This window comes from Mus musculus, chromosome 6 (assembly GCF_000001635.26).
Source record: "Mus musculus strain C57BL/6J chromosome 6, GRCm38.p6 C57BL/6J".
In the NCBI taxonomy this organism is placed as follows: domain Eukaryota; kingdom Metazoa; phylum Chordata; class Mammalia; order Rodentia; family Muridae; genus Mus; species Mus musculus.
Genome location: NC_000072.6, coordinates 68,687,379 through 68,712,018, shown reverse-complemented (window position 1 = coordinate 68,712,018; position 24,640 = coordinate 68,687,379). Strand labels below are relative to the sequence as shown.

The 24,640-nt window shown below is 37.9% G+C and overlaps 1 gene segment (V, D, J or C) and 1 further gene; one reads left to right on the top strand and one right to left on the bottom strand.

Moving 5' to 3' along the window:
* Positions 1 to 24,640, bottom strand: part of Igk (immunoglobulin kappa chain complex) — a 3,171,119-nt gene that overhangs the window by 2,014,736 nt on the left and 1,131,743 nt on the right.
* On the top strand, positions 7,041 to 7,511 carry Igkv10-94 (immunoglobulin kappa variable 10-94). The segment is given in 2 exon segments: positions 7,041 to 7,089; positions 7,214 to 7,511. Coding segments are annotated over 2 exon segments (347 nt in total).

Here is a 24,640-nt window from a genome sequence, read left to right as displayed (position 1 = left end):
AACGTACAAATCTTTGCTTCTATATCTATTTTTAATTAATCTTTAATCTCATTCAAGGACAAAAACAAAAAAGACTCAAATAGTTCTCTGTGTGTCTTTGTCTGACTTTCCAATGTGACAACATTGAATAAAACTTCCATTTTTGAAGGAAAACACCTGGAAAAAAATCTGTCTGAAACAGTTTTCATCCTAGCTGGGTTACACTTTCCTAAGGAGCTGAATATTTTCATTTTCAAATCCAGTGACTGTCAAACCTCAATATGCCTCAGAATTCTCTAAACCTACAGAGTTCTTATTTAATTAGATATTTTCTTTATTTACATTTCAAATGTTATCTCCTTTCCTGGTTCCCCTCCAAAAGACCCCTCTCTCTGTTCCCTCTCCCCCCACCCCTGCTTACCAACCCACCCACTCCTAATTGGGGACCCTGGTATTCCCCTACACTAGGACATAGAGCCTTCACAGGACCAAGGGCCTCTCCTCCCATTGATGACCAACTAGGCCACCCTCTGCTAAAGATGCAGCTGTAGCCATGAGTCCTACCATGTGTACTCTTTGGTTAGTGGTTTAGTCTCCAGGCCCCCAGGGACATGCAGATCCATTACAGAGCTTATAAAAGGCCTGTGAGCAGAATGGTGGCTACCAGATCACTTTTTAAATGACTCTGCCTTGCTAATATTGCTGGATGCTGCTTAATGGGATTTTGCTCTGAATAAAAGGAGCAGAAGGCTAGGTATGCAGATGAATCTGCCATTGCCATGGAAACAACAGCGTTATCTCTAGAGTGAATCTCCTTATGGGCAATTCTGGCATTCCATTTCCAAAGTCCCTGATTCTATTTACTTCAAATTGAGCATCCTGCTTTTTTGGTGTATGATTCTGATAGCTTATAAATGTGTCCCCAGAAAAGAAGTAAATAAAGGAGGTTAGTTAAAAAACAAACAAAACAACAACAACAACAACAACCTGTCATTTTTGATTTTTATTCTCAAGTTGGCTTATTGAGGACAGGCTTCAAGACCAGGGTTTGGGTGCAATATGTGAAATTACATTCTGTAGGGATCCACCCCATAATCAGCATCCAAACGCTGACACCATTGCATACACTAGCAAGATTTTATTGAAAGGACCCAGATGTAGCTGTCTCTTGTGAGACTATGCCGGGGCCTAGCAAACACAGAAGAGGATGCTCACAGTCAGCTAATGGATCAATCACAGGGCTCCCAATGGAGGAGCTATAGAAAGTAGCCAAGGAGCTAAAGGGATCTGCAACCCTATAGGCGGAACAACATTATGAACTAACCAGTACCCCGGAGCTCTTGACTCTAGCTGCATATGTATCAAAAGATGGCCTAGTCGGCCATCACTGGAAAAAGAGGCCCATTGGACACGCAAACTTTATATGCCCCAGTACAGGGGAACGCCAGGGCCAAAAAGGGGGAGTGGGTGGGTAGGGGATTGGGGGTGGGTGAGTATGGGGGACTTTTGGTATAGCATTGGAAATGTAAATGAGCTAAATACCTAATAAAAAATGGAAAAAAATAGGAGATTCTCTGAGATTTTGTATGAAGTGGATGTTGAACAATTCATGAGTAGATGAAGCATGACAAGTGGTACCTATACATTCAACAAGACAATAGCATTTAGAATATACACAGAACTAAAGTATAACCAAATGAAACAACAAACAAATCTAACAAACCAATCTATAAACAGGCAAAAATAAATTAAGAGAACTTTCCCAACAGATAAAATACTAGAGAATAATAAACAACCTCTGGCTCTTACAATCTTTCTGCCTCCTTCTCTGTAATGGCTCCTGAGAGTATCAAGAAGATTAGATGTGTACATCTTGACCATTTGTAAGTCTCTGTGCTAGCCGTGATCCATTGAACATAGAAATGTCTTTAATGGGTATTGTGAATCTCACTAATCTCCTCACTGAATTCCCCTTATCTATTATTCACTTTTCCTCTTTCATATCAATAGTGCTCTATCTCCACTACTTAAAGTCTTTCTTTCATGTCTCTACTCTAATGGTCCTTTTTCTTTTCCTGGATTCAACAAATACTCTAGATTAAGTATAAAACACTAAAGATAACCTTAAAAATTATCTTTTCTAACTACATTTAACTAATTCCATTTACCTGGAAATTTTATAATTTTATATTTCTTCATATATAAATGGAATTTTTAAAACATAAAGTAGAAGCCGGGTAGTGGTGGCACATGCCTTTAATCCCAGCACTTGGGAAGCAGAGGCAGGTGGATTTCTGAGTTTGAGGCCAGCCTGGTCTACAGAGTGAGTTCCAGGACAGCAAGGGCTACAAAGAGAAACCTTGTCTCAGAAAACCAAAACCAAACCAAACCAAACCAAACAAACAAACAAACAAACCCCCCCCCACCAAAAATAAAAACAAACAAATAAACACACAAAGAAGAGGAAGTAATGTTGTTTTAAGGAAACTGAGAACAACTGAAAAGAATCGTATTAATTGAATTAAGCAGATATAATACGACAACTATCACATGGGTTATATATATAGATACATATTATCATATGTGTACATATGAAATGATTGAGATATGCACTATTCTATAGAAACAAACTATTAAGTTTTAGGTATGGTATTGTGGCTTAAGTGGGCATTTAAATTGATTACTGAAGTCTGAGGTGTTATTTATAATAACTTTTATTAGTTATTAGTGCTGTGAACAGATAGACAGAAGGTAAAATCATAGTGGTAGGGCTTCAGAAAGGGTTCAGTCCATAACACAATAGAAAGAGAGAGAGGAGAGAGAGAGAGAGAGAGAGAGAGAGAGAGAGAGAGAGAGAGAGAGAGAGAGAGAGAGGAGGGGAAGGGGAAGAAGCAGAAGGGGAAGGGGAAGGAGAAGAAAGGGAGGGAGGGGGAAGAAAGGAAAGAGTAAGAGGGAGGGGGAGAGGGAAGGAGAGAAGGAAGGAAAGAGGGAGATAATGAAGGGCCTCTATGGAGAATCAGAGCCTACACATGAGAAAATTGTGACCCGTTTGTATTCATTTTTATAGATTTGGACGAGTTTACACCAAGAGCCTACAGGAATCTATCTAGAAGATAGTGGGACCAGGATATGCATGATGCCAAGATCTTAACAATAATGTCTATTCACCTTATTTCACTTTCCAGGGGAAGGCTCATGTATTCAATGCCCCAGTAGAGCTACTGTCAGTATTCAACAGAGTGGACGACCACTCTTTTCAAACATTGCTGTAGGTGCCCTGTCAGATTGAACAAATGTTGGATAGCTTAAACCTTCAAAGTTCCTGTGGGAAACCCGTCAGTGTTCAAGAAAGTGAGAGATGTCCCAACTTCAGTGTTCCTGCAGGACCCCTGAAAGTATCTATGAGTTTGGAAGTTCTGCTGTAAAGCTGCTTTTAAGTTCTAACGTCACATTTTTGTTGGAAAGAGACTAACAGATGGAGGCAGAAAAGGGGAGTGTAGAAAAAATATCAGATGTAATAAACTCCATAGTAATAGGTGCATTCATCAAAATATAAGAAAATATCTGTTTGATCTCTGTTCATAGCAAATGTTATACTGCCTGTTATTTTTTAGACCTAAGTGTGTTTACAGAGTTCTACCTAATATGTATCATATCTTGACGGTTCCTATGATTTATCATATTCTTTAATGTTTACTTTGGGAACAACAAATATTAGAATCCTTCCTAAGCTTGAATCCATCCTTTTACTGAGTAAAATCCTCTCTAGGAGAAATAATGTGTGTTTTCTACTTCTATATTTTAAACATAGGTATAAACAGATTTCCATAGCCTTCTCAAAGATTTTTCAACACAGTTATTAATTCTGTTTTAGGGAGCCATAGCCTGTGTACCCAGTGCCCTATCACTAATCCTGAATTTCACACTAATGACATTTTTGAACAGTGCTAAAACCTGACAGATATTTTATGTTATTTTTCTAACAAAGGTTATCCTTACTTAATGCTTGGCTCTTTATAAACAATAGTAGGTTTCTGTAAATTGCCTATTTTCCCCTAGGGAAATCCATCCATGCAAGTCTCAAATCAAAGGTCAGTTATGGTCTTGCCTTGACTACCAATTACTTCTCACACCAAATACTATCTATACTATACTATACTATACTATACTATGCTATCTATACTATACTGTACTATACTATACTATACTAAATGTTATTTTTAAATACTTCTTTAGAATGTAGACATTTAGTATTTATTGAGAATGTAAAATTTAAATTCTTTTTTATCACATCATTCTGGGAGGATCACCATCATGTTCTTAGTTGACTTTTTGCTTTTATATATTTACTGATAATTTTGGAACTTACTTTTTTGTAATAAAAACACCAATATTGTTACCTTATCTTACTGTTTAACTACATAAAATTGTCATGTTGCTGATCATTGCCAAGAGATTGTTAGAATGGTAACAATGGAAAAAGTCAGACCTTAAAGATAAACAGTTAACTCAAATTCTCATTATTTAAGAGGCAGTTCTGTCTACAGCAATAGTGGAACCGTGCACAACCTGTATATTTCAGTCCAACACACCTGTGCAGACATGGGTAAAGGTGGAATACTTTCTTTTAGAAGAAAAGGCACAACAAGCTAACGTTCAGCCTATGTGGCTATATTACTACTGAGATATTCAGGAAGAACCTTCTGTCTTGTGCCATGCTCCTAACATGGGTGAAAATGGATTAGGATTCTTTCTGTCTGGGATTCCAAGAACTTAAGTCCTTAATACTAAGAAGTGTTAAATTAAGCAAGGTCCTACAGCTACTGAGAGAATCTGAGAGATGAGTACCTCAAAGGTGTGTCTGATTCTGTTGTGCCTTTTCTCACTGATCCTCAGTATACAAATCCAGAGGTCAGCAAATGATATAATGCCAGAAGGAATGGAAGAATTATAATTGTGGAACAAATAGAAATGGAAGACTGCCACAATCTCCAGGCTCTACAACAAGAGTTTAAAATACCTGATTCAAATTCCTCTGATGATTAATGAGGCTGGCACATTCAAGCCAAATAAATTTATATGAGATATTTCATGACCACACAGTTTTTTCAAACAATAATAAGCTTCCAAGTTTCCTTAAGAGTATAAGTACCTACTGATATGAGACAGAGACTTTGTTTCTGAATTTTCAATGAAAATGTTGCCATTGTCAGGATATGTTGCAATTCACAGAATTAAAAATAATAAAAAAAAACCCTACTTCCATAGTGTAAAAGATGATCATCTAATGAGAAACAGTGCTTTTAGTTGAAATAAATAGGTCTGGCAGCACTCAATGAGCATTCATGCTCCTATATTGTGATAAATAGTAGCTCAAGGCTTTAAAGCAACTAAATATAAGTGACACCAACATAGGGAAATATATAGCTCTTTTTAGTCTCTGGTTATGAATGATATCCTGTCAAATGAAAATGGAACTGTAAATGTCATATTTTGAAAGTGAATGGTATCACCTATGCTCCAGTAGGAAAATTTTTCAATTTCTGGAAACACAGTTCTAAAGCTATGAAATTATACCTATGAGTTCATTAAAATAGATCAGAAAAACTGTCGTTTTTATTTTAAGAAAATAAATTATCTTAAACTCAGAACACATTTCACTTAAAATACAAATTTTTTTTCTAATCAAATTTATCGAAGGGTTAGTAAAAGACGTTAGTATCCCCATGATCTTCTGTATTTTCACTGAATATGGTATTCTTTACTACTTCCTCTTGTTAACAATTACATAGTGTGTTGGATATTATTATGTGCCCTATAAATTTAGTAAAGAGTCTCAAAATTTTCTTAGTCTTGCAGGATTATTATAGAAGAAATGCTTCTCTGCAGAAAAATATGTGTTTTCCTGGTCTGGCCTGGATTCTTGGGACAAAGCTTGTGGTGAGCTACTAAGATAAGTGATCCTACAGTTGTGCTTAGAGCTATCCATTTTCTGTTGATGAGAATGTGAACAAAACAAAATCTATCCCCCTCCCCATGTACTTATTAATTGGCTGGTTACACAGTGAGTAATAGTCTCTGGCAGGACAGCTGATGATCATGAGGGCTTCCTTTCAGCAATTAAAGACTCCAATGGAAACATATCCATAACACAGTGATCAGTGTTGACTGGTATACTAGGGATGTCCTTTTACACTGTGCTTAATTTTGTTGGGATTCATTATTTATCCAATTGTAGGAACCAAGTATAACATCCAGAGTACCCAGTAGCAGTGTTTTCTGTTATAGTATTCAAGGATATCTTCACTAGTCAAACGTGTATGCTGAAGAATTGTGGTAAATATTAGCAAGTACAAGAAAAGTCTTTAAGTAGATGATCCCAAACTGAGCAAAGGGTGCATCCCATTATTCCCAAGAGAATAAAAATATTTTCATATTCATATGGACAAAGAATTCCTAGTGATATAAGTTGTTGGGATCAAGAATTATATGTGCACATATTTTGCATTTACTCATTATACTGTATTAAACACGGCTAATTCTGTTGAATCTTACTTTTTAACTCACCAAAAAGAGTCCTGATAAATTATACTTTTAATTAAAAGACATGATTACTCTAAACACACAAATTGTTCACAAGGATAATATGTAGTATTTTAAAACCAATTTGAATTATTATTCTGATTAATAATCTCTTGTTTGATGAATATTCCTAGAAAGAAGATTGTTTTTCTATATTACACCCAATGTATATTTGATATATAGTATTGAAATTAGAGCTCATGTATAGTAGAAATTTTCAAATATCCTTCAAAATGACATCTGTAATTTTAAAACCTTAAAAATGAAGTGGGATATCTAAAGGCATTGTTCAGTCTGACCTTGAGCATCAGGGGTCACTGTGCTTGCTCTAAGTCCTGAGAAGAGTTAGCCTTGCAGCTGTGCTCAGCCCTAAATATTTCCCAAAAATTTGCATGCTCTCACTTCCTATCTTTGGGTACTTTTTCATATACCAGTCACATTGTGAGCCATTGTAATTGAAGTCAAGACTCAGCCTGGACATGATGTCCTCTGCTCAGTTCCTTGGTCTCCTGTTGCTCTGTTTTCAAGGTAAAATTGACTATAATGGGAATTTTGCTGTTGCACGGTGGTGATTCTTGTTGACTGGCATTTTGAAGGGGTCCTTTCTTTTCCTGCTTAACTCTGTGGGTATTTATTATGTCTCCACTCCTAGGTACCAGATGTGATATCCAGATGACACAGACTACATCCTCCCTGTCTGCCTCTCTGGGAGACAGAGTCACCATCAGTTGCAGTGCAAGTCAGGGCATTAGCAATTATTTAAACTGGTATCAGCAGAAACCAGATGGAACTGTTAAACTCCTGATCTATTACACATCAAGTTTACACTCAGGAGTCCCATCAAGGTTCAGTGGCAGTGGGTCTGGGACAGATTATTCTCTCACCATCAGCAACCTGGAACCTGAAGATATTGCCACTTACTATTGTCAGCAGTATAGTAAGCTTCCTCCCACAATGATATAAGTCATAACATAAACCTCCATGAAAGCAGAAGTGTGTGGTTTGGCTTCTCCAGATGTTCCTCATGGTGAAACTATATCACAGATGTCAAAGGAGTTTTAGCTAAGTTCATGAAGAGTTATTTGTTTTCATAGGAGGGGCTAAACAGCCCTCTGTATACCTATCTTCCTTCCCCTTCATGTTCAGCAATACAGAGTACCAATGTCTTTTCTACCTTAACAAAGGATGCAGTTGCTTCCTATGAAGAGATTGAGTTGTATAATCAGTGGAGACTCAGAGAAGAATGGAAGCTACTGTGCAAATTCCAGTGAACATTATTTAAATGATGAAAATTAGCTACAAAACACCACTATTTACAAGGCAGAGAAATATTACTGCGAAAAGGGACAGTACATAGGATTCTTGGTTTTCTTACAACAGCTTGATCACATTTGTCTGAGAAAAGGAAGGTGGCCTAACCATAATCCTTTGCTATGGATTGAAATTCAAGGAGAATATTTTGATATGTTTTCTTGTATACTGCACTTCACACAGTATTCTTCTGATCCTAAGCGCACTGTTTTATAAGTATCAGACAATACTGAACCACACTAATACGGCTTCTAATCTCACTGTGTGACATGAAATACAGATTCGTCTATATGAAATCATACGAGATAAAGGGTTGTTTTTAAAATGCTTCCAGAAGAAGTATTAATTAATTATGCTTAAATTAATATTTAAGAGCATAATTTTAGAAATAAAAAATACCCATAAAACAAAAGTGATATATACTGTATTTCAATCTCCCCTCTATTTTTCTTTCTCTTTCCTTCTCTTGGTCTTTCTCTTTCTTTCTCTTTTCTTTTCTTTTCTTTTCTTTTCTTTTCTTTTCTTTTCTTTTCTTTTCTTTTCTTTTCTTTTCTTCTTCTTCTTCTTCTTCTTCTTCTTCTTCTTCTTCTTCTTCTTCTTTCTCTCTCTCTCTCTCTCTCTCTCTCTCTCTCTCTCTCTCTCTCTGTCACCCACACACACACCTTCTGTCTTAGAAACCTAGTCTATTTTGCAAGGGCTGATATATTTTTTGTTTCTTCCGTTCACCTATCTGTTTACATGTGTACCTATAATTCATATTGACTTAATTACTGTATTTTTATACAAAAGAGAACAATCAAATCAGAAGTTATAATACATCATTTCTAAAATCTTAGTTATTATATTCATTGACATAAATTCTAGAATGATTTTAATAACTTTAGACATTCCTTCAGGATATTAGTTGCATTACATTGAGTTCATGTTCCCATATGAAAAAATATATTTAAAAGTGCTTCATTAAGCTAGAGAGAATGCCCCCTGGTTAAGAGCAATTGTTGAACTTGAAAAGGACTTGGGTTTGATTCTCAGCATCCACTTAATGAACCACAGCTGTCTTTAACTTCAGTTCCAGAGGATCCAGCACCCTTCTGTGTCTTCTGAGGGCACTAGTCATAGACACTATGTACTATGTAGAAGTAGGCAAAGTATATAAATTTAAAATATTGTTATAGTGTCTTACATTATGAGCACAAAGATGTTTTCTGTTCATGTGTATGTCCTTTAATGTACAATACATATTCCCATATGCTCAGATTTTTTTCATTATTTTTTTCTCATTGAACACATCTCAACTACTTATTCCTTTCTTGCTACTCTGACAAATCCACCAGCCCCAAACTTACCTCTCCTCCAAATGTCCAGATCCTGGATTTTACTTCATAAATAGCAGGCTCCTAATGATATCGACCTAGCATGGGACAGCAAGATGAGATAAGACTAAGTGCAAATAATCATATCAAGGTTGAATGAGGTAACCCAGTAAGAAGAAAAGGGTTTCAGGAACAAGACAAAGAGTCAGAGATACCTCCAGAAAACCCCTAAGCAAAATAATACAACATATTTGCAGAGTCAGCAGCACAGACTATGTAGGCTATATTGCTACTTTACTCTTTGTGAGCCCTTATTAGCTCCAATTAATTGATTCTGTAAGTTGTGTTCTGGTGTCCTTGAATCCTGACTCACAATGTTTCCACACTTTCCTTCTTTCCTGCACTCTGCCTAATGTTTGTCTGTGAGTCTCTGAATATGTTCCCACTACCTGGCAGTGGAAACCTCTGCAGTGATGACTGGGCTCAACAAGAACCTGTGAGTATAGCGAACATCAAACTATCATTTCATTGATTTTTTCCAGTTCTGTGTATTTCAAGTCAGACAAGTTATTGTTTGGTCATTCCCATATGTTCTTAATCACCATTACTCCAGCACCTTTTGCAGTCAGCACACATTGTAGGTCAAAGGTTTTGTGGCTTGTTTGATTTCCATGTCTACTGCAAGGAGTCTTGCCTGGTTATAAAAGATGGCCAGTTCAGGCTCCATATCCCCCACTACTAGAAGACTTTGCTAGGATCACTCTTGTAAGAATTTGGGAAGTTTTCAGTGCACTAGGTACATAATAGTATGTACCACATACTATTATTTCCACATACTATTATTTTATAATATTATGTAATTATATATTTTATATATAATTATATATATATATAATATATATAATATATTATTTCCACATACTATTATTTCCACATACTATTAATTATAGTATTATATTTATTCTAGCTAGAGAAATTAGACAACAAGAGGAAATCAAAGGGATACAAATTATGAAGGAGGAATTCAAGATATCACTTTCTGCAGATGATATGATAGGATACATAAGCAACCACAAAAATTCTACCAGAGAGCTTGTACAGCTGATAAACAATGTCAGCAAAGAGGATGGATATAAATTTAAGTCTAACAAAGCAGTAGCCTTCCTCTATTCAAAGGATGAATGGGCAGAGAAAAAATTAGGAAAACAACACCATTCACAACAGTCACAAATAACATAAACTATCTTGGTTACTCTAAGAAAGCAAATGAAAGATCTATGTGACAAGACCTTCTAATCTCTGAATAAAGAAATCAAAGAAGACCTCAGAAGATAGAAAGGTCTGCTATGCTCATGGATTGGTAGGACTAATATAGTAAAAATGGCCATATTACCAAGAGCAATCTACAGATTCAATGCAATCCCCATCAAAATTCCAACTCAATTCTTCATCAAGTTAGAAAGAGCAATTCTTAAATTCATTTGAAATAACAAAAACAAAAAGGAATTCTTGCTTGCGCCGGACTCGACCAGCAAGAATGACACAGCATATGGTAGCACCAAACAAAATCACTCCCACCCATTCCTTAAAGTAAGAAAATGCAGAGATAAGCCAAGAGGTAAAGTCTTCAAGGGTCACTGGTTCCACTCTGGTCCCATTAAGGTTCAGGATCTGTATCTGCAGCCTCATCTGCAACCTTTCCAGCTCCTGCAACCAGTTCTCCTTCAGGTAATTCAATAGGTCTGTACTTTTAATAAAAGAATTATTAATATACCTATTGGGAGTAATGCACACATGCGATGTGGATGCCACACAACTCATTTGTATGACATCCATCATCCGTTCCATATTATGTTGTAAAATATCCACTCTCTGATTCACTAACATTAACTCTGAGGTGATATGAGAATCCACCCATTGCAGGGTAAGCAATGCTTCAGACGATTTTTCTGCTATCTGACTTATGGTGTCAGCAATATTAATTTGATAGGCCATAGCAGTTCCTGTGGTAATTGCTGATGCCATGGACACCACAATGGCTGTAACTATGGCAGCTGTGATTCCAAAACCTCTCTTTTGCTGAACAAGACTCATTATTGGGAATTTCTCTGGATCTGCCTCAACAGGCACAGGGACAAAGGTTGGTAGATGTACCACTAAGGCTAAGAATTTGGTTCCATTCAGGCATTGCGTCAAAAAACAAGTGACATTTGTACAATCTAACCATTCTGTATTATTTTGAAATTCAGCCAATATAAAGAAAAATGGAGGATTGACACAAACTTCTACTGGAGAAGTAGTCATATTTCTGATAACTCGATTAGTTGTCACATTATCTAAATGAGCAGAGGTACTGGAAGTGTGGCAGAAACATTGAATATCTCGTGAAAGGTTCCAGTCAGCAATGCAAAGGCTGACAAACTGGTACTAGCACCTGCCTCATTAACTAAAAATCCATTGGTAATATGGCCAAATATTTTATTTCCCTGTAGCATCTCCTTTATCGTTCATTACAGCAAAATCTAGTGGAGGTGACAAAACAAAACCCTTTGCTATTTCTTTCCGAGGAAAATTTTTTGATTGACAAGGCGAAAAAACTATAGGAAATGCGATGTCCGGATGACTCCAAGGCATGCTGCGTACAGCAGTAGCATTGCCAATAGGCCATCTTGACCTTTTGGGAATGGTCACCTTTCCCTTTATCATAATAGTGGTGATGTTTTTAGGTGGAGTTATGTTATTTTCAACATCAACTGAGCCTTGTGCGCTCCTCGAGCAACTTGTGTTAAAGCATTAAACAACACTCCAGTACTTACCTTATTTTGGCTAAGGGGAATCTGCCCAATTAGAGATAATCTTTTTCTTTAAAAAATATACAGGGTGTAAAAGGTTTATCCACATTATGCACAAAGCATAGTGTATAATTCAAATGAAAACTAGTACTATTATAAACCCGTGGCTCTTGAGGAGTTTGTCGTGCACAAGGTGCATCCAAATAACATTCTGTTGCAAAAAAACAAAGGCAAGGTAGAAGAATTGGAATGTACCGGTAACGGAACTGGCCATGATCTTACTATGGCCCACAAGAGTATACTTATCCCGGTCTCAATCATCAGGAGCAGGAGGATCGTCTTGGGGTTCATCTTGCTCTTTCACAGTCCTTGTCAGTTGCGTCGGGACACAAAGTTGATTTTCTTCACCTTGTGGAAAAACACAAATAGTTCCCCGGGATCTGATTAAGATAGGATCCAGGCCATACCATTTATTATCAGAGACATTTTTCCATTTGACCATTACATTGGGCGATTTAGGCCATTGTCTGTGTCTTTCGGCTGGTGATCTTCCAGCATCATCATATTTTTAAAAATTAAGAATAAATATTGTAAAGGATAGAGCCATCTTTGGCATCATAGCCTCTATTCCCCCTTTCTGTTTTTGCAAATATTGTTTCAGAGTACAATGGGCTCTCTCAATGATGCCTTGGCCCTGTGGATTATAGGGAAATCCAGTAATATGTTTCACTTGCATTTGTTTGCAAAATTGGCTAAATTTAGAAGTATATGCAGGACCATTATCTGTCTTTAGCACTAGGGGCTTGTCCCATGCAGCCCAAGCCTCTAAGCAGTGGGATATGACATGAACTGCTTTTTCCCCTGTCAAGGGAGAGGCATGTAGGATACCAGAACTGATATTGATGGATACATGTACATATTGTAATTTCCCAAAAGATGGGATATGCGTGACGTCCATTTGCCAAACATCTAGGGGTCACAATTGGCGAGGATTAACACCCACGGAAGGTGCATTAATAAATTCTACACATTTACCACACTGTAGGACAATATCTCGGGCTTCTGTTCGTGTGAGCTTAAACTTTTGTCGTAATGAAGAAGCAAGGACATGACAAAGCTGATGAAAATTCTTTGCACTTTCTATAGAACTTTGTGATAGGAAAACAATGTCTCTGGTGGCTGAATCAGCAATTGCATTTCCCTTAACCATAGCTCCAGGTAATGATGTATGTGCTCTAATATGTTGAATATAAAAGGGGTGCTCACGCGTAAAAATACAATCTTGTATTTTCATCAAAATTTCAGATACTAGACTAGACTGCTTAAAATTTCCAGCAGTCTCTAATGCTAGTACCGCATTAACTACATAAACAGAATCAGAGATAATATTTATGGGCATAGGAAATCTTTTAAAAACTTCTAAAACCACCAAACATTCTACCAATTGAGGGGCTCCTGGCATAAATTGCAACCTTACAGCCTTTTCATTGATTACATAAATTCCAATTCCTGTTTTGGATCCATCTGTATAAATATCAATGGCTCCCTTTATAGGAGTATTAGCCGTTACCTTTGGAAATATTACTGGATGTAATAACATAAAATGTAATAACGGATGTTTAGGATAATGATTATCAATTAAACCAGAATAACTGCATCTAAGAATGGCCCATTCATCTATAGTAGCACACAATATTTGCATTTGTGCAGCAGTATAAGGAACAATTATGCTATCAGGCATTTTTCCAAAGTGAGTAATCGAAGTTCTTATTCCTTTGTGGGCCATATTTGCTACCATGGTGGGATAATGCTCTATAGTCTTATTAGGGGATATATGTGGATGTATCCATACTAAAGGACCCTCTTGCCATAACACAGCAGTTGGCAAATTGATGGTGCGTAATATGCATAGGCACAAAGGTTCTTGCTCATTTATACGATATAACTGTGCTGTTTGGATTGCTTTTTCTACCTTCCTAAGAACATCAGAAGCCTCAGGTATTAATTTTCTCAATGAGGTAATATGTGATTCTCCTTCTAAAATTTGATATAAAGGTTTTAATTCCGAATTAGGGATCCTTAAATAAGGTCTAATCCAATTTATATCTCCTAATATTTTTTGAAAACCATTTAGTGTCTTTAGATGATCTTTTCTTATACTAATCTTTTGTGGGGTGACACATCATAAAGTAATAGTGGCTCCTAAAAAATGACTAACATTAGACTACTGTACTTTTTCTGGTGCAATAATCAAGCCATTAATTTTTAAAGTTTCATTAAGCAAGCCATAAGCTTGCTGTATACTTTCTTCTTCAGGTCCACAAATCACAATATCGTCCATATAATGACAAATTTTTAAGGAGGGGAAACCATCCCTAACCGGTTGCAAAGCTTTTCCTACATATAACTGACATATGGTAGGGCTATTTGCCATTCCTTGGGGTAATACCCGCCATTGGTACCTTTTATCATGCTCCATATGATTAATAGAAGACAAGGTAAATGCAAATCTAGGTTTATCTTTCTTATTTAATGGTATGGAAAAGAAACAATCCTTAAAATCTACTACTATAATTCTCCAATCCTTAGGTAGATCTGAGAGTAGGGAGAGTCCTCTTTGTACAGGACCCATAACTTACATTTGTGCATTAATGGCTCTTAGGTCATGTAACAATCTCCATTTACCTGACTTCTTCTTTACAACAAAATTTGAGGTATTCCAGGGTGATTGTGTGGGTTCCACATGTCCCAGGTCTAATTGTTCTTGTACTAATTCTTTAGCTGCTTTTAACTTCTCAGAGGGTAAAGGCCACTGAGGCACCCACACCGTGTCCTCCATATGCCACGAAATGGGCAAAGGCCCCTAGAAAAAACCCAGCCCTTTCTTGTCTGCTTTTTCTGTGGCTTTAACTGGTGAAATTCTACCTTGAAAATTTTTTCCAAGACCTAGTCCAGGTATATATCCCATTCCTTTCATCATTTCCTTGCTTTTTTGAGAATAGTCATTAGTCAGTATAAAGTTCATCGCTGACAACACATCTCTACCCCATAAGTTTACAGGTAGAGGGAGTACATAAGGTTGAAAAAGCCCTGTCCTTCCTTCTTTATCTTTCCATTGTAAGGATTTTGCACTTATAGTTAGGGTAGCCTCATATCCTAATCCTTGTAAGCTATGTGACGATTGATTAACAGACCAAGAAGCAGTCCACCAATTACTGGATATAATGCTTTTATCTGCTCCTGTATCCATTATACCTTGAAAGGTTTTTCCTTCTATTTGTAATTGTAAAGTGGTACGATTATCCAAATCTAAAGATATGTAGGCCACACTAGTTCCTGTAGAACCAAGTCCCTTATCTCCTCGGGAATCCTGGCCACTAGGGAATATGTTATGCAAACTACGAAGAATCAGTAATTGAGCAATGCGATCTCCAGGAGAAATGGCTACAATACCTCAGGGTGCAGAACACATAATCTTAACTTGTCCCTTATAATCTGAGTCTATAACTCCGGGATGTATCACCAATCCTTTCAAAGCAGAAAAGGACCTACCCAACAGTAGGCCCACTGTATCCTTTGGTAAGGGACCTCTAAAATCTGATGAAATAGGCTGGCACCCCATTTGAGGTGTAAGGATTACTCTGGAGGTGACACAGATGTCCAATCCTGCTGAACCTGGAGTGGCTCTCCTCGGTCTCTGGGTGGCCTCATGGACACTGTGGTCTGGAATGCCCCATACATTTGGGGGCCCTGGGGACGGGGGCCCCTTACTTCGTTTTTTGGCTGTTGCCCTTTAAATTGAGGTATTGGCCTTGCTTTTATATCTCTGACTGATCTACATTCATTTGCCCAATGCCTTCCTTTCCCAAATTTTGGGCAAATACCTGGTACTGTCTTTTCAAATCTACTCTTTCTACCCTTTGTACACTGCTTTTGCGTATGACCTGTTTTCCACAATTATAGCAGGTTATTCCTTTTGTTTGCACCATCAATACTGCGGCAACCAGCCCTGCATTTGAAAGAAGTCCTCCTATTTCTCTACAAGCTTTCATCCGTGCTTGTAGTCCTTTCCCTTTCCATGGTGTGATAGCATTTCTGCATTCTTTGGTACATTGCTCGTAAACTAATTGTTCAATTAATGGCATTGCGGCCTCAGAATCACCAAATATGCATCCTGCCACTTCCATCATGCGAGCCACAAATTCAGAGAACGGCTCATTAATTCCCTGAATAATTTTTGTCAAGTTACCAGATACCTCTCCTCGATTAGGCAATGCTTTCCAAGCCTTCACTGCTGCTTGATTGATCTGTTCATAGACCTGCACTGGGTATGCTAATTGATTGTTTGTCCATATACCCTGACCTGTAAGCATTTCAAAGCTCCATGCTGGTTGCCCTGCAGTAGCATTAGTACAGGCCTGACTCAAACACAGATCATGCCATATAGACTTCCAATCTAGATACTGTCCCATCTTAAGACATGCCTTTACCACACTCATCCAGTCAAAGGAGTCATGGCATTGTGAGCCAGTCTATCAATTTGGCACTGATTAAATGAGGCATTAACTCCATAGGTCCTTACTGACTCTGCTAGCTCTTTCACTTGTTTATGCGATATTGGCTCATAATATCGCTGTTGAGCATGATCCTGAAAAACAGGAAAAGCCTAACATATTTTTTGCAACACTCTAGGAGTGCAAAAAGAGTGGCCATTGCCAATTGCTTTCTTATCTGTATAAGGCAGAGGTGGTGGGGGAGCACTGATACTCCTCCCTATTGGACCAGATCTTTCTGCCTCATACTCCGCAGCAGCCTCCTCCAAACATTCCTCCTCCCCTGCTGACAATTCCGAATCCTCTGAGCGAGACAATTCTAACAACTCAAAGTCCTCAAGAGGAGGGTAAATTGACTTAATTTTCTGTTCTTTATTTTTTATACTATCTTTCGTATCTTTACATTTTGTTTTCTTTTCCTTTTCTCCTTTTATTTCTCTTCCTTTACTTATCTTTCTGCGCACACTTTCTTTTTCATATCTCTCTGTTTCTGACATACTTTCCAGATGCTCCTGCAAAAGTCGCTGTCCTTCCTCAACAGCTAGCTCACATTTCTTGTCCTGGATACAAGCCTTAATTAATTTCCATAATGGCCCTGTTCCTGCTTTCATTTTCCCATCTGCTTCCTCTCTTGCTATATCTTTTCAAAGCTTTTCCCAACTTGGTAGTCTTAGCGACCCAGTGGGGACAAACCAAGGAGTGAGTCTGTCTATCTCTCTCAAAAACCTGCTCAATGTGCTTTCCAAAATTTTTAAACCCCTTTCTTTAAGCAAGGCTTGTACCGGCCCTACTAAGGGCGGAGACTGGCCAGTACCCATGATCGTCCTGGACTACAGCGTTATCTACTTGAAATTATTCCCAGCAGATACACTTGTGCCCAGGGCAGTGACAGTTAAGGCAATAGCATACAATTAAGGCAAGCAAGCAAGCAAGCAGCACAATCCCAGTGACAATTATCATATCTATTTCATAGGAGAGCATGCCTCTCAGAGACTCACATTAATTTCTTTAAACTTACCAATACCACCATTCCTCAGCTGAAGAGTTCTGAATCCACGTAGTTGAATCCTTCTCAGCAGTCTGTTTTGCAGGAACACTTCATTACCACCGTTCCCCAGCTGAAGAGTTCTGAATCCACGCCAATTCCTTCTCAGCATTCTGTTTTACGGGAACCTTTATTAACCACTCCTTCCCTGTGATACAGTTCTGAATCCTCCCTGTAGCAGGGGGTCTTCGCTCATGCCTGAAGAAGTTTCTTATCCCGGCTTTCAGCACCAGTTCTTGTGTGAGCCAGACTCGACCAGCTAGAACAACACTGCAACAGGGTCCTTCTGCACACGTTTATTGGGAGAGCTTGATTGCAGAGGCAAAGAGACCCCAAGTCCAGAACTGGTGCTGCTTATATAGGCCTAGGAGAGGCATGTCTCACACCCGCATTGGTTATGCACTATGCCTCATTTGCATGTTCCTCATCTGATTGGTTATTCTCTCTCAGTACCTCACAGTACCTCATTATCATACCTCATTTGCATGTCTCACATCTAATTGGTTATACTCTCAAAACCTCATTATCATGCCCAGGCCAGGCAGTGTCTTGTCAAAAAGCTTACTGCATATGTACACATTGGATGTTTGTCCAAATTTATGCATGGTGGCCAGCAGTAGCCAGTGCCACTCTGCAATGGCACATGTGGCTTCCCACAAGGAACAAAAACAAACAAACAAACAAACAAACAAACAAAATAGAATAGCGAAAACCATATTCAACAATAAAAGAATTTCTGGGGGAAATAACCATCCCTGACTTCAAGCTATACTATACAGCAATAGCTATAAAAACTGAATGGTATTGGTACACACACAAGAAGGTATATCAATGGAATAGAATTAAAGACTCAGAAATGAACCCACACCCCCTATGGTCACGTGATCATGTACAAAGAGGCTAAAAAGATCCCATAGAAAAAAGACAGCATTTTCATCAAATGGTGCTGGTTCAACTGGAGGTCTGCATGTAGAAGAATGCAAATTGATCCATTCTTATCTGTTTGTACAAAGCACAGGTCCAAGTGGATCAAAGGCTTTTACATAAAACCAGATATGCTGAATCTAATAGAAGAGATAGTGGAGAAAATCCTCAAGCACTGGGACACAGGGGGAAACTTTCTGAACAGAACAACATTGACTTACTCTTTAAGATCAAAATTCAGCAAATGGGACCTCATAAACAGTCTGTAAAACAAAGGACACTATCAATAAGACAAAATGGCAACCCACAGGTTAGTAAAAGATCTTTACCAACCGTACATCTAATAGAGGACCAATATCCAAAATACACAAAGAACTCAAGAAGTTAGACTGTAGAGAACCAAATAACCCTATTAAAATTGGAGTATAGAGTTAAACAGAGAATTCTCAACTGAGGAATCTTAAATGGCAGAGAAGCAGTTAAAAAAATGTTCAACATCCTTAGTCATCAGGGAAATACAAGTGAAACAATCCTAAGATTCCACTTCATACCAAACAGAATGAATAAAATTAAAAATGCAAGTGACAACAGATGTTGGTTAGGAAGTGGACAAAGAGGAACACTCCTCCATTGCTGCAAACTGGTAAAACCCTTTGGAAATCAATCTGCAGTTTCTGAGAAAATTAGAAATATTTCTACCTGAAAATACAGCTATAAGACTCCTGGGCATATACCCAAAAATACTCCAACACATAACAAGGACACATGCTTCACTATGTTCAAAGCAGAAGAAGACCAAGACGTGTATGCTGCAGTCCTGTCTTGGGGGATGAGGCAGGACCATCATGGGAGGGAGAGGGAGAAGGAGACCTGGGAGTGGGAGAGGAGGGGGAGAGAATAAGGGTGCAGTAATAGGAACTGCAGTGGATAGAAGAGGGTCAAGGAATCAAATTAAAGTGTGTAGAGGGGGAGGGGGACAAGGATATGGGGATAGCCACTGGAGGATTCCAGACAAAAGGGAAAGAGAGGCTTCCCATGGTCAAGGGATGGAGGCACATACCCATCCCCAAGTTTTTAACCCAGTAATGTTCCTGTCCAAAGGAAGAAAAGGGACATAAAATTGAAATAAAAGACTAATGGAAGGACCATACAGGTAGAACCCTACCAGGGGATCCATCTTCTATGTAGACACCAAACCTTACACTATTGCTGTGGTCAAGAGGCACTTGCTGACCAGAACCTGGTGTGGCTGCTCCTTGTGAGGTCTGGCAAGCAACTGGCCAATGCAGATGTGGATAATTGAAGCCAACGATCAGAGCAAGCTCAATGACCCCATGGGAGTGCTGGTGGGAGGACTAGAGGACCTGAGGGGGATTACAACCTCATAGGAAGAACATCAGATAGCCAGACCACCCAATGCTCCCAGAGACTGGAGCATATAGGGAACGATCCATGACTCTAGATAAGTATGTGGCAGAGGATGACCATACATGACAGCAATGTGGGGGTAGGCCCTTGGTCCTGTGGAGGTTTAATAACCAAGTGTAGCAGGAGGCTGGAGCAGTAGTGAGGGAGAGGGTGCATGGGTGGGTTGGGGAGCACTCTCATGGAGGCAAAGGGAGTGGGTAGAAGGTGGATGTGGGATGGGGATTGTGAAAGGGTACCAGGGAAGTGGGATATCACTTGAAATGTAAACGAATAGAATGATTTATTAAAAAAAATGAAAAGAAAATGGCGGAAGTACCAAAAATATATATTAGTATACTAATTACATTATCTATAATATAAATATAATTATATTATTTATAAGCATATTTATAACTTAATAATATTAATATAATATATGCATATCATATATGATAATACGTGTATAAGTATATGGAACAAGTGATAATATATACACACATATATACATGATTATGTATTGATATATATACATGCATGTTTATATACATACACAAATACCATATATACATACACATATACACATTATATATAGTGTGTATATGTGATAGAAAAGAGAGAGACAGAGAGAGACAGAGAGACAGAGAGAGACAGAGAGACAGAGAGAGAGAGAGAGAGAGAAAGAGAAAGAGAGAGAGAGAGAGAGAGAGAGAGAGAGAGAGAGAGAGAGAGAGACATTCCTCAATTCCTCAAATGGCAGCTTACCATGCAATGCAGGAAGAGTCAATGAAACATTAAATGCCATCGATGCTATTAAGGATTATGAGAGCTGTAGGCTTTTTCTGTGGTTAAGAGTGGCAGTCTGTTCTTTGCTGGGCAGTCTGTTTTAGCTTGTGACACAGCCATCACTGAATTTTTATCAGTTGAGCTCTCCCTTAAATCACAGGCTGTTTCCCATTTTGTAATCTGCCAGAAGCCATCGATGAGAAGCTAAAAACTAGCAGATGATCTTCCTGAGATTGTTCTGCCATGGATTGTAAAGTTATTGATGTATTTGCTCCTCTCAGCAAGGCTGATGATATCACATTTTTGGAAAAATTCCTGATATTATTAGTTTTACATATATATATATATGGATAGTGATGAATCAGAGGGAAAACTCAGAGGAGAAATCTTACTCAGAAAAGAAAGTAACAAAATATCATAAACTTAACTAGCCTACCATGCATCATTTAAATATAATTCATTCCACAATGTCCTGCCACTAGGCTTCAGGTGTTAATTGCATATGTCAGTAGATTTTAACCATCAAAATGAGCAAGAAAGTTTTTAGGACTTTTTAAAAGTTATCAAAAAGCATTTAATGTTGTTAGAGAGCTACAATATCTGGCATTTAAAAACCATAAGTTTTTGAAGTTACACCTATGTCTTTCTATGTGTCTGGCTTCAACCCATTCCAGGCTGGGAGGCCGCCACAGTAATCTATATTCTTTCAGGATCATGTTATTCAGCTTTCTTTCTTTTAAAATACATATTTAATTCATTTTGAAGACAAGAGCATTTTTGCCTGCATGGATATATAATAGCATGTATAAGTGGTATCCAAAGAGGTCAGAATAGCATACAGATGCCCTAGAATTAGAATTATAGAAGGTTATAATCTACTCAGGTGAGTTCTGGGAATTAAACATAAATTCTCAGCATGAATGACTAAAGGTCTTAACTGCACAGTCATCTTTCTGGCCATTCTTAAATCTTTTCTACAGTTTCTAATGCTTTCTCCTTTTTCCTTCTAGGGTTAATTACTCCTAGTCATTAATAATGTCACACTTCAGAAACTCTCTTTCTCTCTCTCTCTCTGTCTCTCTCTGTCTCTCTCTCTCTCTCTGCTATTGTCCATGGTTCGTTTTTATGTTATTTTATTAGATATATTATTTATTTACATTTCAAATGTTATCCCAAAAGGTCCCTATATCACCCCCCCGCCCTGATCCCCTACCCACCCACTCCCACTTCTTGACCCTGGTGTTCCCCTGTACTGGGGAATATAATGTTTGCAAGACCTAGGGGCCTCTCTTCCCAATGATGGCTGAGCAGGCCATCTTCTGTTACATATGCAGCTAGAGTCAAGAGCTCTGGGGTACTGGTTAGTTCACATTGTTGTTCTACCTGTAGGGATGCAGACCCCTTTAGCTCCTTGGGTACGTTCTCTAGCTCCTCCATTGGGGGCCCTGTGTTCCATCCAATAGCTGACTGTGAGCATCCATTTCTGTATTTGCCAGGCTCTGGCATAGCCTCATAGGAGATAGCTATATCTGCCCCTGGAAATCCTCCTAACATATTTTGGCCCACTATCAATGTATATAAAATTGAAAACAACAGCACTTCTTTTGGTGCATACTTTAGTTTTCAAGGGATCCTTGATTCCTTGCTATGGTGTTCTCATCGTTATATTAATTTTACTTTAATTAGCAAATCCTCTTGGCTATCAGTCTTGGAATTTGTCAAGTAATTTTTCTTCATGTACTGCCAAACTTTTCCTTCAGAAAGGGAAAGGGGACAGTTTCCTCTGTCTTATATACTATTCACCCAACTTCTGTTTTTTCATTCTAACCATTTTGCCAATATTTACATATGATTTATGTTATTGAAAAGAGACTACAGTTACATTGGTGCATAAGAGAATGATTTCCTCAAACAATTCCCTGAAAATTTTGTTTATATGATTGTTGAAGGCATTTCTATAACAGATTGCTTCATAACATGAGACTTTTTATGAATAATTATTATTTTGGTGAATGTAAGGTAACATAATAGGGATGTTTTGGTATATATAATTTGATAAGTATAATTTACCATATTAAAAACTAAAAGAAAAAAAGCTTACATAAACATCTCAGTAAATGTACTAAGTAAGATTTTTCACAAAATTCCAACAATCTTTCATGATACAAGTCCTGGTGATATTACGAACACAAGGGGCATATGTCTACCCAATAAAGATAGATTACAACAAGCCTAGAGCCAACATCAGGAGAAACTCAAAGGAATTCAACTAAAATCAGGAACAGGACAAGATTATATTCTATCTCCAAGCCTGTTTAATATAGTACTTGAAATGTTTTAGAGAGCAATAAGAGAACTTAAGAAGAACAAATATACAAATATACAAATTGGGCAGAAGTCTAAGTATATTTAATATATATATATATATATGTATATATATATATACACATATACATACACACACACACACACATATATATATATGTATATATACACATATATATACATATACACATATACATACATATATATATATATATCCACTGGAAAAGGAAGTAAATAAACACTTTCAGCAAAGTATCTGGCTACAAAATTTTCTTACAACAGTTTTACCCCTATATACAAATGACTGAGAAAGAAATAAAGGAAATAACAGTGTTTAGAATAGCCGCAAATAATATAAAATATCATGGGGTCACTTTAACCAAGGAAGTAAAAGGATTATAATGTAAAATAAAAATCTTTTATACTTTTAAGAAAGAAATTCTTAATGATTTCCAAAGATAGAATGATCCCCTATCCTCTTGGATCAGTAGGACTAATATATTTAAAATGGAGATCCTACTAATATCAATCTGTATATTCCATGACTTCCTTATCAAATTTCAATACAACCCTTTACAAATCTTTAAAAAAAAAAAAACCTATCTTTAACTTCATATAGAAACACACACACACACACACACACATACACATACACTCACCCCAGGATGCCTAAAATGATCTCTGATTATAAAATTACTTCTGGAAATAACATTATTTGTACCACAGATCTATAGTAATAAAAAGTAAAATATTCGTGCAAAAACAAAAGTATTGATTATTGAAATCAAATTGAAGAACTAGAAAAAATTTACAGCAAGCACTTCCCATCATCCTCTGCCAGAGTCTGACAAATACAGAGGCAGATACAACCAACGATTGGAATGAGTGTGGGGTCCCAAGTGGATGAGTTGGAGAAGGGACAGAGTAGCTCAGGAGGATTGCAGTCCCATGGAGGGTAACAACAGTGTCAACCAACCAGACACCCGGAGTTCCCAGGGACTGGACCACCAACCAAAGAGTACACATGGAGGGACCCATGGCTATAATTGTGTGTGTTGCAGTGGATGGCCTTGTTGGATATCAGTGGGAGGAGCAGCCCTTGGTCCTGTTGGGGTTCAAGGCCCTAATGTAGGAGAATTTCAGGGAGGGAAGTAGGGAATGGGTAGGTGTATTGAGGAGAACAATGGCTTCCCTATGGTTCTGGCCTGAAAGGGTCAGAGCCCTTATCTGGGAGAAAGTTCAGGGGTCGTCCCTCCTGAAAGGGAGGGATGTCCTAACATGACTTTCTGTGAGCCAGAGTTTTTCCTTGTTCCTAGTCAAGAGTTAATATTTACCCTGAGATGAGGGTGTCCTTGGGACTGCAGATAAACAGATTCTTCTTCTGAAGTTCGTTCTTGTTATGAGAAAATGTCTCCAAATATGATAATATTGTCTGCCAGGTGCAACTAAGTAAAACTGTTATTTTTTGAACAAAAATTGCAAAGTCATACCCCATGTTTTTAAGCTGTAGAAATCAGTGACGCTTTGCTACTTGCCACCAGAGCAGTAGTCTGTCTGTTTCTTTAAGTCTGTTCGCGAAGCTGGTCTTCCTCAGTGTATGGAAGAGCACACCATCTCATCCCTCCT